General features: G+C 39.6%; 1 protein-coding gene across 1 annotated transcript; it reads left to right on the plus strand.

Moving 5' to 3' along the window:
- Positions 1-305: 305 nt before the first annotated feature.
- On the plus strand, positions 306-14,000 carry LOC148101522 (uncharacterized). Its single transcript, XM_087846346.1, has 4 exons — positions 306-377; positions 7,834-7,939; positions 10,315-11,166; positions 12,212-14,000. Exons 2-4 carry the CDS (start codon positions 7,922-7,924, stop codon positions 12,902-12,904), a joined length of 1,563 nt encoding a protein of 520 aa, XP_087702472.1. The 5' UTR covers positions 306-377; positions 7,834-7,921; the 3' UTR covers positions 12,905-14,000.
- The last annotated feature ends 4,667 nt before the right edge of the window (positions 14,001-18,667 follow it).

An 18,667-nucleotide genomic window follows, 5' to 3' on the forward strand; every position in this document is an offset into this window, starting at 1 on the left:
ATATGGAATTGTACATACATCAATATCAGACTCAAACAACAAAAAGGCTCTCAGAACAATATATATATGTTGATTTTTTCGCGTACTCATATAATTATTTCTTTTTACCCCTGGTTTTGTATGTTCATGTTCTGTTTTTTCGTAAACTTCAACTGTTTGTATGTTGTATACTTATTGTGTGTTCAATAAAGTTCAGTAAAAAAAAAAAGTACTCTAAATGAATCTTCAGACGTCACTAATCACGTGACCCTGGCCAAACGAATCAAGCCTCGACATAGTGCTTCTGAAGTAGCTTGTTGATTTTTCTGACACACGCACCGGAGCGTCAGCTTCAAGCGGACCATCACTACCTCTCACATCTAAAGGGAAGTGCCAAGGTAACTTTGAACTGAGTTCAGTCAATCTTGAGTTTTTCGAAGTTTTTTGAGTGAAGTTTTCTGTTGCTCTCTGTGAGAGAAGACCGTTAAAGGCGAGGCTCTCCAGAGTGCAGCAAAACAGGAAACCACAGGTGGATGTGTGTAAATGTGAAAACGAATAGATTAGAAGTGGAAGTGAGCCACAAGTATAGAAAGGTCAGGTTTCGTGATTTGTTTTTCTCACCACTGATCGCGCGCTCAACACTCTACACATACTTGCATCACACGCGCGCTCTCAAGCATCAGTATTGTACAATTCTGGGCGTCACGTGAGTTGAGGTTGTTACCATATAAGGGAAATCTCCATTTTTCTGTAGCAGTGGTTCTCAAACGTTTCACAATGAGTTTCACCCTTACGAGCAACATCAAAGCACAGTAGTATAGGCCTATTTAACACCACATACACATACTTGCCAACATTCAAAAGGGCTCTCTGTATGTGTGTGTGTGTGTATACACGTGGGCTGATCAACTGGCGTTTAGATCAACTGGCGTTGGACGAACAGATGTGTGGCAGTCTTGCATTTCAGGAGCTGCTACCGACAAATCAGCAAAAACACGCCAAATGTGTCATCTGTGACACTTGTGAGGTTAACTCAAACACACTCCGTCAGTCTTGATGCTGTTGAACAACAAAATGTTTAAAGATGTGGCGAGTTTACCTGGTGATATCCTCATGCGCGACGCGATCGCGAAAACAGCAAACAATTAACACCACGCCGATGTTGTTCACAGGACAGCAACAGTAAACGATCGGGAGACTCTTGTCGTCGTTATCGTTCCCCTCGCACGTTTTATTTCTCCGGTTTCAGCGTTTTTGCTTCACAACTAAAGCGAGCAGTTTACTTTGTGTCACTAACATGGACTCGAATCAACCAGTGCCACCTCTGGCCAAGTGCCACAGCCTACAGCCAGATCAACTTGTGGCACACATCTGCACCACGTTTGAATTTGTTTCATGCACAACACATTTGTACCTTTCAATTGTGTCTGTTTGTGTGTCATGCAAATAAACCTTTGACAAGAATGAAATGATATATTTATTATTGGCCTACATTTGTACAAAATTCCAAATTATATACACAAAGTCATAGAAATCACCACCCCTGTTCATCATGATTTTAATATTCTCTTTTTCCATAACAACGAAATACGCCTTGGACAAATATGACACATCAGTATTCCATTAGTGTTGTCACATCGCATCCTGTAAGCAGAGTCTGTCTGTCTTTTCTCTGGAAATGAATATTTCCAGCCAATATAGGCAATCCATCAACGTGGCTGGAGAGTTGGTAGTTATATACAGTCTGTATAAGTGTGGTCAATCTAATGAAGATTTGTAAGGAGATGGCTGTGAATCCACAGCAGTTACACAGTGATTAGTAATGAACAGCCAGTGAGAGTGAGTGGATTTAAGAAAGTCAGTGACTCAGGTGTGTCGATTGGTTTGTCATCTGTTTTTGAGTCTGGAGGAGACGTAGAAATCTTTTGTTTTAAATCTTAGTTAGGAAGATTCCTGTTTTAAAACAAGCACTTTTTGTGAGAAATGCAAGAAGTACATCTACAGAAAGCACATAGTTACATTCTGTCCATCATGTGGACAAAACTGAAAATGTTGAACATTGAAAAACTGAGAACGTCGGGCAAGTTCAAAAGAAATGTGTTTGTAAGAACGAAAAACCAAATTGTTCCTAAAATAGTTATGGAAAGTCTAACTGTTGTATGTCTGTGTTCTACGTGTTTATCACATGGGAAATAAAGTTGCTATTGTTTTATTGCAGTTTTTTGACAGTTCTGAGTGGATATACACAGTACGGGTCAAAATGACCCGCAACAAAATCAATGTCATTTTTTTGTTTTTCAACATAATACAAGGGTTAATTTCCAACACTTGCATATGATCTTCAATTTGTAGCAGATCCACTATCACATAGCAGCTGGAGCAGTCTCCAATGGAGGTCAGTCCACTGCTGCCACCTGTGGCCAAATACCACAGCCTACTACTAGATTAACTTGTGACACATCTGCACCTGCTGCTATGATCATATTGAGTAAAAGCTGAGTGGCTGCACTTACCCCTGGTACATCTAAATCTACCTACAAACATGTTGAAAGATGGAATGCCAGCAATGTGGATTATCAACACTAAAAACAATCAATAAGCAAAGACCACAGGGATCAATTTTCTCTGTTTATTTAGCACCCACAACATTTGTAGTCGCCTTCTGCAGAGGGGAAGTCCACACACACTGTGTGGTACCACTTCCCACAGAAGGTGCATTCAATCTGCAAGATTGAATGATATTGTCAGGGTCATTGTCTGACTGTTTATTACTAATCACCTGCTGTACATTCACAGTTACTGCCATCTCCTTACAAATGTTTATTAGATTAACCATACTTATACAGACTGTATATAACCACCAACTCTAAAATGTTTGTTCGCAGAGAAAAGACACAGACAGACTACGCTAACGACATGTGATGTTACAACACTAGTGAAATATTAGTGTCATTTCATTCTTGTCAAAGGTTTATTTGCATGACGCACAAACAGACACAATTAAAAGGTACAAATGTGTTGTGCATGAAACAAATTCAAACGTGCTGAATATGTGTGTCACAGGTTGATCTGGCTGTAGGTTGTGGCACTTGGCCAGAGGTGGCGCTGGTTGACTCGAGTCCATGTTAGTGCAAACAAAGTAAACTGCTCGCTTTAGTTGTGAAGCAAAAACGCTGAAACCGGAGAAATCAAACGTGCGAGGGGAACGATAACGACGACAAGAGTCTCCCGATCGTTTACTGTTGCTGTCCTGTGAACAACATCGGCGTGGTGTTAATTGTTTGCTGTTTTCGCGATCGCGTCGCGCATGAGGATATCACCAGGTAAACTCGCCACATTTTTAAACATTTTGTTGTTCAACAGCATCAAGACTGACGGAGTGTGTTTGAGTTAACCTCACAAGTGTCACAGATGACACATTTGGCTGTTTTTGCTGATTTGTCGGTAGCAGCTCCTGAAACGCAAGACTGCCACACATCTGTTCGACCAACGCCAGTTGATCTAAACGCCAGTAGATCTAAACGCCAGTAGATCTGGAACACCGGTCGTTAAGTCTGACGTCACTAGCCGTGTGTGGGCCTAAACTCCGCTCCAGGTCCATATATCAAACGATCACTATGGCATTACTGAGAGTTGAAAAACTGTCTAAAGTCTTTCATCGTTAATAAAATGATCAGCGTTCTGCTCTACCAGGTGTAACAATTGAGTTTAACATCCAGGCATCCATGAAAACGGAATTTATGACATTTAACGGAGTTAGAAGTTAGCAGGAAGTTAGCTCGCTAGCTTGTATCTAAATACAATATAGCATGTCCTGACTGCGGGGTTTTGGAAACAAATTAAAACGTACAGCTCTGTTATCACTTCCAACATAAATGAAGACAGAAAACTAAAATGACGTTTGTAGGGTTACTGAAGTTTGGCTAGCTGGTATATAATGATGTGCTACGTGACCGCTAGCGACACAGCTATGTTAGCATAATATAAACAAGCTAACTTTTTTTCCACTCGATAAAAGTTAACGTGAGTGTTCTCGGTGGTCAGGAACAAATGTAATCGCATGGCAGGATTAAATAGAAGAAAATACAAAACATTAAACATGTTAACAACACAAAAGCCATGTTAAATGCAGACTACTTTAGGCCCGGAAGTAGGATTCGTCACATCATCACTTAACGACCGGATTGAAATCAGTTACACAGCGATAAAAAGAAACAAAAATGGCAAGAAGCTGTTGTATTATTAACTGCAATAGCCGATCACATGACAGCTATGGGAAGCTGACGGGTAAAGAGTAGGGGTGCAACGATACAACAAAATTCACGGTTCGGTTCGGTTCGATACTTTGGTGTCACGGTTCGATATTTTTTCGATACAAAAAAAATGTTCATGCCTTTTTATTAATTTGTCATTTATTAAATTTTCACGGCACATTCTGCACCACATCTCTGTGCGTTCATCATTTGTTTGAAGCCAGCTCACCTCCTGCAACCACTTTTCCGAGAATACGTGCTTCTTTTGTGGTTCGGACTCTGACATTTCTTTGGAGGTGGAGGAACATCACAGTAATTGCTTAAAGGAGCTTCTTCGACATCTTTAAGAGTTCTAAACAAATGTCTGTCCTCCTCCAGAAAATCTTATGTACGCAAACACGCGTTGCAACTTCTTATCTTGTGCGTGTTTTTTATTTTGACAGCGAATGCGCACCTGCGGACCACTTATGTGCTGCCCTGGTTATTTAGCTCGTCATATTGCAGCCGCAGAAATTCTTTTGTCCATGAAACCATAAAGCTGCACTTTCTTTTTGCCTTATAGTCTGATTTGTCATAACTTTTCCGTTTTGTCACTTCTTCACCCTGACCTGTCTTATTTGGCTCACCAGAACTAAAATATATATCCTGCTGCTTTTACACACGCACTAACATAACGCTCAGCGATTCTCTGCGCGATCAACCTCTCACATGTTTAAGCTGCAGGAGATTTCACTTGTCATGTTTGCATAGTAAGCTAACGATTGATAAGACGATGTCAGAGGAATTGGTGCGCAAATTATCATCACTCACCAATCAGTACTGTCGCTTTCTATACACAGTTCACGCGATTGAAAAGTGAAAGCAAAAAACAAGCGCAAATTCAAACGCGATTTCAGTATGTCACATATTGACAGTGGCCGATGCCAATGACATAATTACCCAGCTACATTTCCGAAAGAATGCAAAAGCATTGACATATATTTTTCCTTCCTACTATAGGCCGACGGGCAGGGCAGAGATAGATTTTGGTAGCCCGACTGGAAAAAAGCCCCAGGACGTCGGGCTAGCGATTTTGCGAGCCCTGTATCTGATTGAGGAATCACTCATCTTTGGAAAAGAGTTTATTATGGAGAAATGTCTCTTTCCAAAATAAAAGCTATACTATACGCTTCTTCTGGGCTATATTCTCAGCAGCATATTAAACATATCAGGTCCCCATAAGGAGAATCATGTGCTAACGGCTGTCTAAATGACTCGGGTAAAGTTTGTAGCATGCGTGCTTGTTTTTGTCTGCTTCCACTTGTCTTTGCACTAGGATGATGTCGGAGTAAATGTGCAGTCATATTGGTTGTGTTCCCACTAGTGCTGTCAGCGTTAATCTGAAATGACGTTAAGGTCACAACACGGCAAATCTCCGTTAACGAGCTACCGCGGATCGCCTCATGAGTGGGGCTGGAAGACGTCAACACATTAACGAGCTAACTGCGCTAACACACTAGTTCCCACCAATTGAGCATTGCTGGCACATCCAACATACTGTTTTACTTTTGTCCATGACACGCTTACCTTCAGGGTCATACGTCACATGAAAACCAAAATAGTTCCAAACGCCACATCTGAATGAGGGTGGGGGAGGTTCAATTTGCCATGTTGCAACGAGCTTAACTTCTGTCTAGCTAGCTTGCCCTGCGCTCAGTGAATCTGTGTTCGACTACTCCGCCTAGGCTGCACTGTCGAGCGCAGATCCACTGAGCGCTCAACACAGACAGCACCGTCAGAAGGAAAGTTGATAAAATAAATTAAAAATGTTGTATTGTTCGATACGTATGCGTACCGAACCGAAAACACTGTATCGAACGGTTCGATATCGATACGAGTATCGTTGCACCCCTAGTAAAGAGATCAGTTGTCGTTGAAGAGAAATTGTTCAAGCCATGTTTCCGAAGTAACAAAAAGCCACGGATGGCCTGGATTGTAGCCATTCAAAGACTAAATATATGTCGTCTTTGCATACCTCCACAATTACATATTGTTTAGTCTTTAAAATTTTTTTAGATTTTCCATGTACCACCAGAGAGAGACTAAGTACTACTAGTGGTATGTGTACCACAGTTTGAGAACCACTGTTCTAAACCATGCTGTGAAACTCCTGGGGACCACCCCTTAAGGGTGAGATTAAAAGTATATGTGTATGACTGAGGGACTGCCCCTTAGATCTGCTCTGAGAGAAACATAGGAATGTAGAAGAGGTGAAGGGAGTGTGTGTTTTTAAAAAAACAAAACAAACAAATACGTTCGATACAGTGCTTTCAGTTCGGTAGGCATATGTATCGACAAAATCTTTTATTTGTTTTATCAGCTTTTCTTCCGACGATGCTCTCTGTGTTGAGCGCTCAGTGGATCTGCGTTCGACTACCCCGCCTAGGCTGCACTGTTGAGTGCAAATCCACTGAGCACAGCGCAAGCTAGCAAGACAGAAGCCAAGCTCGTTGCAACATGGCAACTGCCTCAACGCTACCCGAAATTGAACCTCTCCCACCTTCATTCAGATCTGGCGTTTGAAACTATCTTGATGTTCATGTGAAGCATGACCCTGATGGTAAGCGCGTCATGGACAAAAGTAAAACAGTATGTCGGATGTGCCACGCAATGCTCAATTGGTGGGAACTAGTGCGTTATCGCAGTTAGCTTGTTAACGTGTTGACGCCGTCCAGCCCCACGCACGGGGCGATCCACGGTAACTCGTTAACGGAGATTTGCAGCGTTATGGCGTTAACGTCATTTTAACGAGATTAACGCTGACGGCACTAGTGGGAACACAACGAATATGACTGCACATTTACGCCGACATCATCCTAGTGCAAAGACAAGTGGAAGCAGACAAAAACAACAAGCATACATGCTACAAACTTTACCCGAGTCATTTAGACAGCCGTTAGCACATGATTCTCCTTATGGGGACCTGATATGTTTAATATGCTGCTGAGAATATAGCCCAGAAGAAGCGTATAGCTTTTATTTTGGAAAGAGCCATTTCTCTGTAATAAACTCTCTTTTCCAAAGATGAGTGATTTCTCGATCAGATAGATTTATTTATTTATTTTTGTTGTTTCATCAACATTAAATTTAAAAACTGTACTTTTGAGTTAAAATATATATTTATAATTTTTAATAAATGACAAATTAAAAAGGCATGAACATTTTTATTTATTTTTTGTATCTAAAAAATATTGAACCGAACTGAACTGTGAATTTTGTGTATTGTTGCACCCCTAGTTGGAGGTAAAAGTTCTACAATGAAAAACATTTCAAGAAAATGTAAAAGAAATGTATTCCAGGATAAAACACAGCTGTCTTTGTCTTATCGGTACAAATCCTTGTGTCGGCCCACTGGGTATTTGATTCTAATAACAGGCCTCAGTCTCTCCTGCTACTGGTCTGCCATACTGCTAAATTTGGTATCTGTGCTCAAACCTTTTGTGTCTGTTTGCCCACCTCGGGAAGCAAAAATTTGTTGTTTTTTGTTGTCAGGTGAACATTTGAGACACTTTGACTCTTCAGTGCAGTGTGGAGCCTAACAAAGATCTGTTTTGTGTCCCAGCTGACCAGCAGGAGGAGAAGAGTCTGACGGAGCAGCAGAGGAACATTTTCAGCTACTTGGACTCAGCTCAGCCACTACAGAGAAGACAATGAGCTCAACACAGAAGGTGACAGACAGAGCAGGGCGATATGACCAAAAATATTTATCACAATATACATTTGAAAATTTGCGATAACAATGTAACTGACGATATAATTGACACTAGACAAAATACTTTACAACTCCGCAACTTTATTAGTGCAAAAAAAAACCCCATCAATGTATTTTCACTTAAACAAGCAGCTGTTTTTTATGTGTATTAAAGTTATATAAAAATTTAACAATGCAAATGCCTTTGTGCAAATGTCAGACAATTTTCTCTGGAAAATCCTTTTGGTTAAACTGTCAGCAAGCAGTTTGCATTTGCACTGTTAAATTTTTATATAACTTTAATGCACATAAAAACAGCTTCTTTAAGTGAAAATACATTGATGGGTTTTTTGCACTAATAAAGTGGTGGAGTTGTAAAGTATTTTGTCTCGCCTCAATTATATCGTCAGTTATATCGTTATCACAAATTTTCAAATGTATATCGTGATAAATATTTTTGGTTATATCGCCCTGCTCTACTTTCATGTGTTACTGTTTAGGCTTAAATTGGTTTGATGTTTGGTGCCTTTTTCTTAATGTAAAAAAACCCTTAGGTTATAATCAGACATTTTTTTTTTCACTGGACCAAGCTGGTCATTTTACCAGCTCAGCTCTAATTCATATGACAGATAATATATGGTATGGTATAAACATCTAGATGATGGGAAAGTGGTATTCTTGGACTTTAGTGCTGCATTTGATTCAATAAATTTTGATCTTTTGATTGATAAGCTAAAATGTTATTGATTTTCACCAGCTGCTCTGTGCTGGATAAAAAATTATTTGGACAGAAGATAGCAAAGGGTTTATTATACTGGTTATTTCTCCGAGGGCTGCGATATGAACTGCGGTTTACCCCAAGGCAGCTGCCTCACTTCTCTATTCAGTTTTCACTAACGATCAGCAATATATCTTGGGTTAATCTTGGGTATGCCAATGATTCCACCATGTTTTATTCAGCCAGTGACAACTCTGAATTGATCAGCGTGTCACAACAAAATTTGCTGAACCTGTTTGACTGGATAAGTAAAAACAACATGATTTTGAATGTATCTAAATCCAAATCTATGTTAATTAGAAGCAGATTAGTCAACAGCCCACAACTGAATTTTTCCATATCCAGTGTTAGAACACGTCACCCAGATTAAAGTACTCGGCGTTACCATAAATCACCACCTTTCATGGTCTCAGCACATCAACTCTGTTTTTAAGAAAATGGGACAAGGCATAGCTATGGCTATGAAATGCTCTTTCTGTATCACTTCTTCAATTATGAAAGATGTCATTAATGCACTAGTAATGTTTCATCTGGAGTATTGTTCAATCATTTGGTCAGCAGCTAATAAGACAGATCTTAACAGACTTCAGTTAGTTCAGAATAAGCGTCCAGATTAGTGTTAAGATGTTCATACTATACTAATATCGATAAAATGCATAATAAACTTTCTTGGCTTCCTGTACAGGCTAAAATATTCTATAGCTTACTTGTAGTTATAAAGAAAGCAATTCTGTTAAACACACCACATTTATTTCTGCTCAGCTGCAGTATCCAGATGAAATACATAATGATATTACACAATTTTCAACAAACTGCAATTTAGTTAATCCTCAAGTTAAAAGTAACTTTTTGTAAAACTGTTATATTTAGAGCATCTTTTAAGTGGAATAAATTGCCTTATAAAATTAGAGAATTATTCAATCTATTTAAAACTTCAATGAACACTTAAAAGCCGATTTACAGAGCTTTTAGTTGTTGTAATATTGTAAGAGAGGATTTGTTTTTGAAATTTGTGTAATGTGCCTCAATGTTATTGATATTATTATTATTGATTGCTTATATTTTAACAATTGTGAAACTGTGCATGTAAGAGCCAAATTATGTGGGTATCTTAAATCCACTTTATTGTGTAATATTTTATGTGATTTGTATTTGACTGAAGACGAGCAACCTCGGTTGTGGAAGCTATTGAGGTTCCTTTTGAATAAAGAAATAAACAAAAATAATTCATGACTGTTTAAACACTAAAATCATGCCCATCCCTCCTGATTGTACACACACACACACTTATATTATTTTATAATTTATATTATTTTCTTGTTTCCTATTACATATTTCTATAATTTGTATAGATTTATATATAATCATTTACTGATAAGAAATCCTATGTTTGTTTATTTGTTTATAGGTTGGATGTAATGTGTTAGAACTACCAGCAGGTGGGGATAAGAGACCTTTAAGGTGTTTGGTGCCACTCTCCACCTTCAGGTTTAAAATGGAGGGAGTTTGAAGGTTCAGTTTGTTCCACGACTGCATTTCACTCACTGCCTCTGTTTGTATCTCTGTCACTGCAGGACCAACATGGAGCGAGAAGTCAGCGCTCTCAGGAGGCCGACAAACCTCACAGAAGAAAGAGAGAGAAAACACAATACACCTGTGACGAGTGTGGGAAGGATTTTACTAGGAAGAATTCACTAAAACTTCATCAGGTCATCCACACTGGAGAGAAATCGTTCAGCTGTGACTTGTGTGGAAAGTCTTTTTCCTGGAAGGATTCCCTAAAAACACACCAACTCATCCACAGTGGAGTTAAAGCGTACAGCTGTGATCAGTGTGGCAGAGCTTTTACTCACAGTAGCAACTTACACAGTCATCTAGTTACCCACTCTGGAATTAAGGCATACAGCTGTGACGAGTGTGGGAAGGATTTTACTAGGAAGAATTCACTAAAACAGCATCAGGTCATCCACACTGGAGAGAGACCGTTCAGCTGTGACTTGTGTGGAAAGTCTTTTTCCTTGAAGGTCTCCCTAAAAACACACAAACTCATCCACAGTGGAGTTAAAGCGTACAGCTGTGATCAGTGTGGCAGAGCTTTTACTCAAAGTAGCAGCTTACAGAAGCATCTAGTTAGCCACTCTGGAATTAAGGCATACAGCTGTGACATCTGTGGAAAAACTTTCAGCCAGAGAGGGCACCGAAATACACACCTGCGCATTCACACCAGACATGATGTGTACTGCTGTGAACAGTGTGGCAAATACTTTGCTACAGACAAACGGCTAAAACTACACATGTTTACCCACACTGAGGAGAGACCTTATAAATGTGACCTGTGTGAGAAGACTTTTAAATCTCCACATTACCTGAGAAAACACCAACAGATCCACACCAGAAAGAGACTCTACAAGTGCAGTTACTGTGAGGTATGTGTTTATATTTTTATCTTGTCATTTTATCCTGACTGTTTGGAACAACTCTGCTCATTAAACTGTTTTAACATGTTAGCAATTCTACTGCATGGAAAAGCAGCTCTTTGGCTACGTTCACACTGCAGGTCTTAATGCTCAATTCCGATTTTTTGATCAAATCCGATTTTTTTTGTCTGCTTGTTCACACTACAAATAAAATGTGACAGCAAACGCGCTCTAGTGTGAATGCTCAAAGCGTCCCGCATGCGCAAAAGAAGGTGTCACACACAACACGCTCTGTTTAGACCCAGACCAAACAATATTGTTTGACTGATGGCCCTTAATATAAAGACTTCGGACTTTATGTTTCCCAATTTTTGCTTTAAGTTATTAGGTTATTTATTATTTTTTAGAGGAGCGGTGCTTCAAAGGATAGTTGCAGATTTCTGTCAGAATCTGCAGATTATACAGTACAAATAAAATGTTCACGTTTCTCCAACGTTGTCTTCCCAACAGTTTCACTGACATCTACACTGGATGGCCAGGAAGCGTTCACAATGTCTTCTCGGGCGCTTCTCCGGCGCTTCTCCGGCGCTGATAATTGCCATCTGTCTTGTGTCAGTGACGTAAAAGACGGATTTAATGCAGCATGACCGTTCAAACAGCAGTCGCTTTCTAAAACATCGGATATGTATCGGATTCTGTCCCACATACGAAAGTGACCCAGATTGGATTTGAAAATATCGGATTTCGTTCACACGGTCATACCATGATCAGATATGGGTCGCATAGGGTCAAAAAAATTGGATTTGATGCGCTTTCGCCTGCAGTGTGAACGTAGCTCTGAGTGATTATTCAGATTTTCATGTCAGTTATGATTTTAGTATTATTGTAGTATTATGGTGGTAGTATTGTAGTCATTGCAGCCCAGTAAACTGAGTATGTTAACTGAAACAGTAAAATGTAATTGGACGTCTGCAGAGATGCTCTTTATTTCAGGCGACGTTCAGGATAAAAGTGTTGAAGGACTGACTTACACTGTCTTTGTGTCTTTGTTTAGAAACAGAGCGACACAGATGGATCCAGTTCTCAACCCTGTCATCACTGTGGTGGTGGGAAAGACTTTCATTGTGACCTCTGTGGAAAAACCTTCAGTTGGAAAGCCAACCTAAAAATACATCAAAGTAGACACACTGGAGACAAAGTGAAAAACTGCAAAGAATGTGGGAGAAGCTTCACCACTTCAAGTGACTTAAAACAACATGAACTGATTCACAGTGGGGTTAAAAAGTACCTCTGTGATCAGTGTGGGTCATCCTTCACCACTGCAAGTAAGCTTAAAACACACAAACGAGTCCACACAGGAGAGAAACCATACAAGTGCAGACACTGTGACAAAAGCTTCTCACAATCAGGTAGTCGTATCTATCATGAACGTACACACATGGAAGGAAACTACAGCTGTGACCAGTGTGGCAAGAGCTTCAGGAATCTCAGATCATATTCCGGACACAAACGATCCCACGTTACTAATAAACTGTTTCACTGTTACCAATGTGCCCAAACATTCACCTCATTGTCTGCTCTGTGCAAACATCAGCGTGATCACTCAGGGCTGAAATCACTCCCATCACTGGATCACAGTGAATCTGAAGAGACAGAAAGATCCTCTGGTTTCAGTGTCAGACTCAAAAAGCTTGAGATCAGGCTCCACAGAGTTCAGATAGAATCATTTAAACTTGTGTTGAACTGAACTGGTTGCTGGGCTGAACTTCTACATAATACAGATTTACATGGGATCTTATTTTCTGTCGTTTTACTGAGTCAGTTTTGTCCTTTTTTCTCTGTCCTGGTTTTGCTCGTCTGTAAATAATTGAAACTCAGTCAAATAGTTCATTGTTCTCCAGCAAAACGTTTTGGAAACTCATGTTGAACCTTTAAAACTCTGACATGTTTTAGCACACAAGGCTTCATCGGGGAGTTCACTCATGATTGGACCATGAGAATAAAGGTTTTTAGTTCTTTCAAAGAGAGTCTTGGAGGTGTTTGATGTTTCTGTTTTTTCTGAAACTACCTGGAAAAAAAAAAAACTATTTTTCTTGCTTCATGTAGTGTGGAAGTTTTTAATGTTTCTTTCATCTGTGATGTTCTTGAATGTGTTCACATGAAGATGGTACAAATAAACTGTCCTTTTAGCTTTAGCTCCTAATTTATTCAGTATTTATGGATGTAGCACAGCAGCAGTTTCTTGATTAACACTAGATTTACTAAACCTGCGCAAATTTGCGTAACTTCCCTAAACCCAACACCTCCTAGAATTACTGTTTTTTTTTATTTTATTTTCTGGTGCAAGTCCCGAGGTTTTCTGCAGGGACACCGGCCCTCGTGGACTGAGATTGCCCACCCCTAATCTAGACCAAGAAGATAACCAAAAATACAAAATCAAACCAAGACATGAAAACTCAAAATACTGTGTCAAACTGACCCAGAACCGTGATACTCTTTGGGTAAAAATTAAGCCAACATCCAAGTGTCAAAGGTCGGTTCTAAAAACAAGTCAGTCCCTGAAGCTTATTTGTCTCACAGATGCTAATTCGGTGACTGCAGGAACGTGTAAGGAATGTTTTGGGACTGTACCCCTGTCTGATCTTAAAAAAAAACTAACTTTGTTGTTACATTACAGCAACATTGAGGAAACATTTAACGGCTGATCATGGAGCAGGATGAATGTCAAAGGGAAAGTCCCTGGGACGCTTCCGGTTATGCTTCCATCCGGCGTAGTCATCTGACCGGTCCGTGCTATATCGCCCCTCTTGACCCAGAGTGGTATAACGTTTTGTAGAAAAGTCTGATCAATTCGCTCTCTCTCTCTCTCACACACACTACAAAATAATAAATTCTCTGGGGTTTTTTCTCATATGTTTATGGTACCCAACGGAGGAAGCATTGACCGGGATGAACCGACGGTCATCTGACTCCTTCTTGATGTGCGTACAACAAGGCCATTTTCTTTTAGGGTTTCTGTCTATTTTCTGTCAATGGGAAAACCCGGTGTAAAAGTAGCTATAAAAATGAAGAAAAACTCTTTACTTTGGTTTGAGTGGCTGCACAAAACCAAAATACCTCATCAGGGTGTTTAAATAAAATTATTTAGTTCTGAGTTCTGAATATGTGAGCGGCGCTTTTTTTTCACTAAGGGTTATTTTACTGCCTGCATGAAATTCTTTGCTAGGTTACAAGCATTAAGAAATACTAATATCGATCGGTTGTTGACGCCTTCTTGGCCCGCGGTGTGTGCAAAATAAGACCGTTTTCTTTTAAGGATTCTATTTTCTGTTAATGAGAAAACCTGTTGTAAAAGTAGCTCAAAAGATGAAGAAAAACTCTTTACTTTTGGTCTGATAAGGAGTGGCTGCACCAAACCAAAATACCTCATCGAGGTGTTTTAATAAATTATTTGGGATAGAGTTCGGAATATGTGAGCTGCGCTTTTTTCACTAAGGGATATTTTTTTACACATACGAGGAGACGAGTGGGCGGCCTGTAGGTTAATATAAGAAAGTAAAATACATCCGCTATTGTAAAAAGAAATGGCTCTCTACAAGCAATAGAAAGTCCTTCTTTTCATTACAAGCGCTGGTGTAGCGCCACCTGGCTCTATAAATATAAATGCAATCCGTTACTAGTCAGATAATCTTAAAGGTTTTTATTTTATTGTGGCTGTAATAAGATTAACATAAGAAAGAAAAATAAAGCCACTATTGAAAAAAGAAATAGCTCTTTACCGAGAAAAAGGTTATCAAGATCATTGTCATAATACTGAAACATTTAAACAGAATTCAAACTATGAGTTTGTCTGTGAAAAACGAACTGCCTTGATCATTCTGTCTGTCTCTATGCAGCATGCGCTCCGATCTCCACTGACTCATCAGAAATCTGCTGCATCACCCCCCTGAACTTTTCCTCCCCCCAGGAACCACCCCTCCTTTTTTCCCACCGGATGCGATTAGTCACACATATGGAATCGATTAGACACTTCTGGAGTACTTCCGGTAAGGTCAAAAGGTCAAGGCTAGGGCCATCAATCAAATTGATGGCACATGTTGTAGGGTTATGTTTTTTTTTTCTATAAGGATGCTATGTGTTTGTATACTTTCTGCCCAGTTTGACCCATTTAGCAGAAGTCAGCCTGTTTAAGGCTCTGATATCTATTCTGTATGACTTAAAGCAGTTATGACATAGTCTGATTTTCTCACCCAATAAAGGAATATTTAATATATCAGTCTACTCTTCATTCTATCAGACACAGTTATCACAGCTTGTACATTTGCTTTTTACACATATATGTAAGCATTGAGCCAAATGTAATAATGCCAACACATTAAATGAACAATATTTGTCTCTTATATATAATACATCTATATATACACTGTCAAAGATACTTGTCTTTAAGTAAAGATTTAAGGTGATAGGAAATATAAATAACTGCAACTTGAATCTTTACTGAAGCTCAGTATTTGACACGGAGTTCAAACTCACTGCTGTAATGACTAATAATGATTAATATAATAACTATAATATCGGCCATATTATATTTACATTACCAAAGTGAGATGACTTTAGTCTCATGAACAACATTAGCTAATTGTTATTTACCAGCTAATCTTAAAATGACTGTTCAGTACAGAAATGAAGCTCAAAAATCATGTTTTACAGTCCTGTGGTCTCAGCCTCAGATACTTATTAAATCACACAGAGCTCATGTAGAAACAAATGAACAAAATATGTTCTCCTTAATTTCTGTCAAACAAAGCTGTATGAAACGTTTCCAGATGTTAGTATAATGGTTGCTAGGCAACCTGGGCAGCGCAACGGAGGCTAGACGTCCCATTTCACAAGCCTACAAGCCTCGCACTTCCAGCCTTAGCGGTCTTTGAGTACGCGGCCCTTGAGGACCATTAAGGCTGCAGACCCTGAATTGGGATACAGCTCTGGTCTGATGGGGGAGGGGACCAGAGAAAACTAAAAGTCCAACATTGTTTTGGCAAAATTACACACTGATTCAATATTGATTTTATTGGCCTCCGATTGGCGTAACCGGGTGTTGATTGATTGATTGATTGATAATACTTTATCCATCCCAAGGGAAATTGGGTAACCCTCTCAGGATCAAATTAAGTTTTTGTTGCTAATGCACAACCAAGTCCTGCAGTGATACTTCTGAGTAAAAAAAAAAAACAACTCATAAAATATGTATGTGGGGGAATCAGGTTGTTAGTTTTTAACTGTTGCAAATCGGCAACGCCTGCCTCGAGCGGGTTAAGGCTGCCAGCCTTGCCAGCGCCATCTTACTCTCCCAACCATACATACATTACACAAACATCACATGATTCCAGTCAGTATGAGCAGATTCTTGAGAACAATGTTCAAGAATCAGTGACAAAGTTGAAGTTGTGCCGGGCTGATATTTCAACAAGACAACAATCCTAAAAAGTGCTCAAAATCTAGTAAGGCATTCATGCAGAGAAACAAGTACAATGTTCTGGTATGGCCATGTCAGTCCCCAGACCTGAATATTATTGAAATTCTATGGTGTGACTTAAAGTGGGCTGCTCACGCTCAAAAGCCACGAAAACTGGCTAAACTGGAGATGTTTTGGAGATGGTCCAAAATACCTTCAACCAGAATCCAGACTGTCATTGGAAGCGATAGGAAGCAATTAGAGGCTGTTATTTCTGCAAAAGGTGGATCTATTAAATATTGATGTAAATTTTCTGTTAGGGTGCCCAAATTTATGCAGCTGGCTAGTTTAAGATTACGAAATGGTAATCTTAATGGTAATCTTAAACCTCTAGATTAAATTCTGTTGTCAACTACTAAGTGAAGAAGCAGTTTTTGTGAAGACCACTCATTAAACGCTATTAAAGACAAAGTCACAGGAAGAAGTCCTTTTGAATGTGGCCACAAATTGATTTAATTATACAGGTGCTGCGCTGCAGTGGTTTGAATCATATCTATCTAATAGACTCCAATTTGTGCATGTAAATGGAGAGTCCTCTTCACACACTAAGGTCAATCCTGGTGTTCCACAGGGTTCAGTGCTAGGACCAATTCTGCTTACAGTATACATGCTTCCCTTAGGCAGCATCATTAGAAGACATAGTATACATTTTCACTGCTATGCAGATGACACGCAGCTCTATCTCTCCATGAAGCCAGATAACAGACACCAATTAGTTAAACTGCAGGAATGTCTTAAAGACATAAAGACCTGGATGGCCGCTAACTTTCTGCTTCTTAATTCAGATAAAACGGAAGTTATTGTACTCGGCCCTGAAAATCTTGAAATATTTTCTGATTCCTGAAATATGGTATCTAACCAGATTCTTAGTCTGGATGGCATTACCTCGGCCTCCAGTAACATTGTGAGCAACCTTGAAGTCATTTTTGACCAAGACATGTCCTTCAATGCACATATTAAACAAATATGTAAGACTGCTTTCTTCCATTTGCACAACATCTCTAAAATTAGAAATATCCTGTCTCAGAGTGATGCTGAAAAACTAGTTCATGGATTTATTACTTCCAGGCTGGACTACTGTAATTCATTATTATCAGGATGTCCAAAAAACTCACTGAAAAGCCTTCAGCTAATCCAAAATGCTGCAGCAAGAGTACTGACAGGGACTAGAAAGAGAAAGCATATTTCTCCTGTATTGGTTTTCCTTCATTGGCTTCCTGTTAAATCCAGAATTGAATTCAAAATCCTGCTCCTCACATACAAGGTCTTAAATAATCAGGCCCCATCTTATCTTAATGACCTTGTAGTACCATATCACCCTATTAGAGTACTTCGCTCTCACTCTGCAGGCTTACTTGTTGTTCCTAAAGTATTTAAAAGTAGAATGGGAGGGAGAGCCTTCATTTTTCAGGCCCCTCTTCTGTGGAACCAGCTTCCAGTTTGGATTCGGGAGACAGACACTATCTCTACTTTTAAGATTAGGCTTAAAACTTTCCTCTTTGGTAAAGCATATAGTTAGGGCTGGACCAGGTGACCCTGAATCCTCCCTTAGTTATGCTGCAATAGACGTAGGCTGCCGGGGGATTCCCATGATGCATTGAGTTTTTCCTTTCCAGTCACCTTTCTCACTCGCTTTGTGTTAATAGACCTCTCTGCATTGAATCATATCTGTTATTAATCTCTGTCTCTCTTCCACAGCATGTCTTTATCCTGGTTTCCTTCTCTCACCCCAACCGGTCTCAGCAGATGGCCCCTCCCCTCCCTGATTGTGGTTCTGCCGGATGTTTCTTCCTGTTAAAAGGGAGTTTTTCCTTCCCACTGTCGCCAAAGTGCTTGCTCATAGGGGGTCATATGATTGTTGGGTTTTTCTCTGTATCTATTATTATAGGATCTACTGAGGCTGTCTGTCTCCTGAATCCAACTGTTGCGATTTGGCGCTATATAAATAAAATTGAATTGAATTGAAGAGATGTCATTGTGGATATCCCTAATCAC

This window comes from Neolamprologus brichardi, chromosome 9 (assembly GCF_056152115.1).
Source record: "Neolamprologus brichardi isolate AB-2024 chromosome 9, ASM5615211v1, whole genome shotgun sequence".
NCBI classification, from domain to species: domain Eukaryota; kingdom Metazoa; phylum Chordata; class Actinopteri; order Cichliformes; family Cichlidae; genus Neolamprologus; species Neolamprologus brichardi.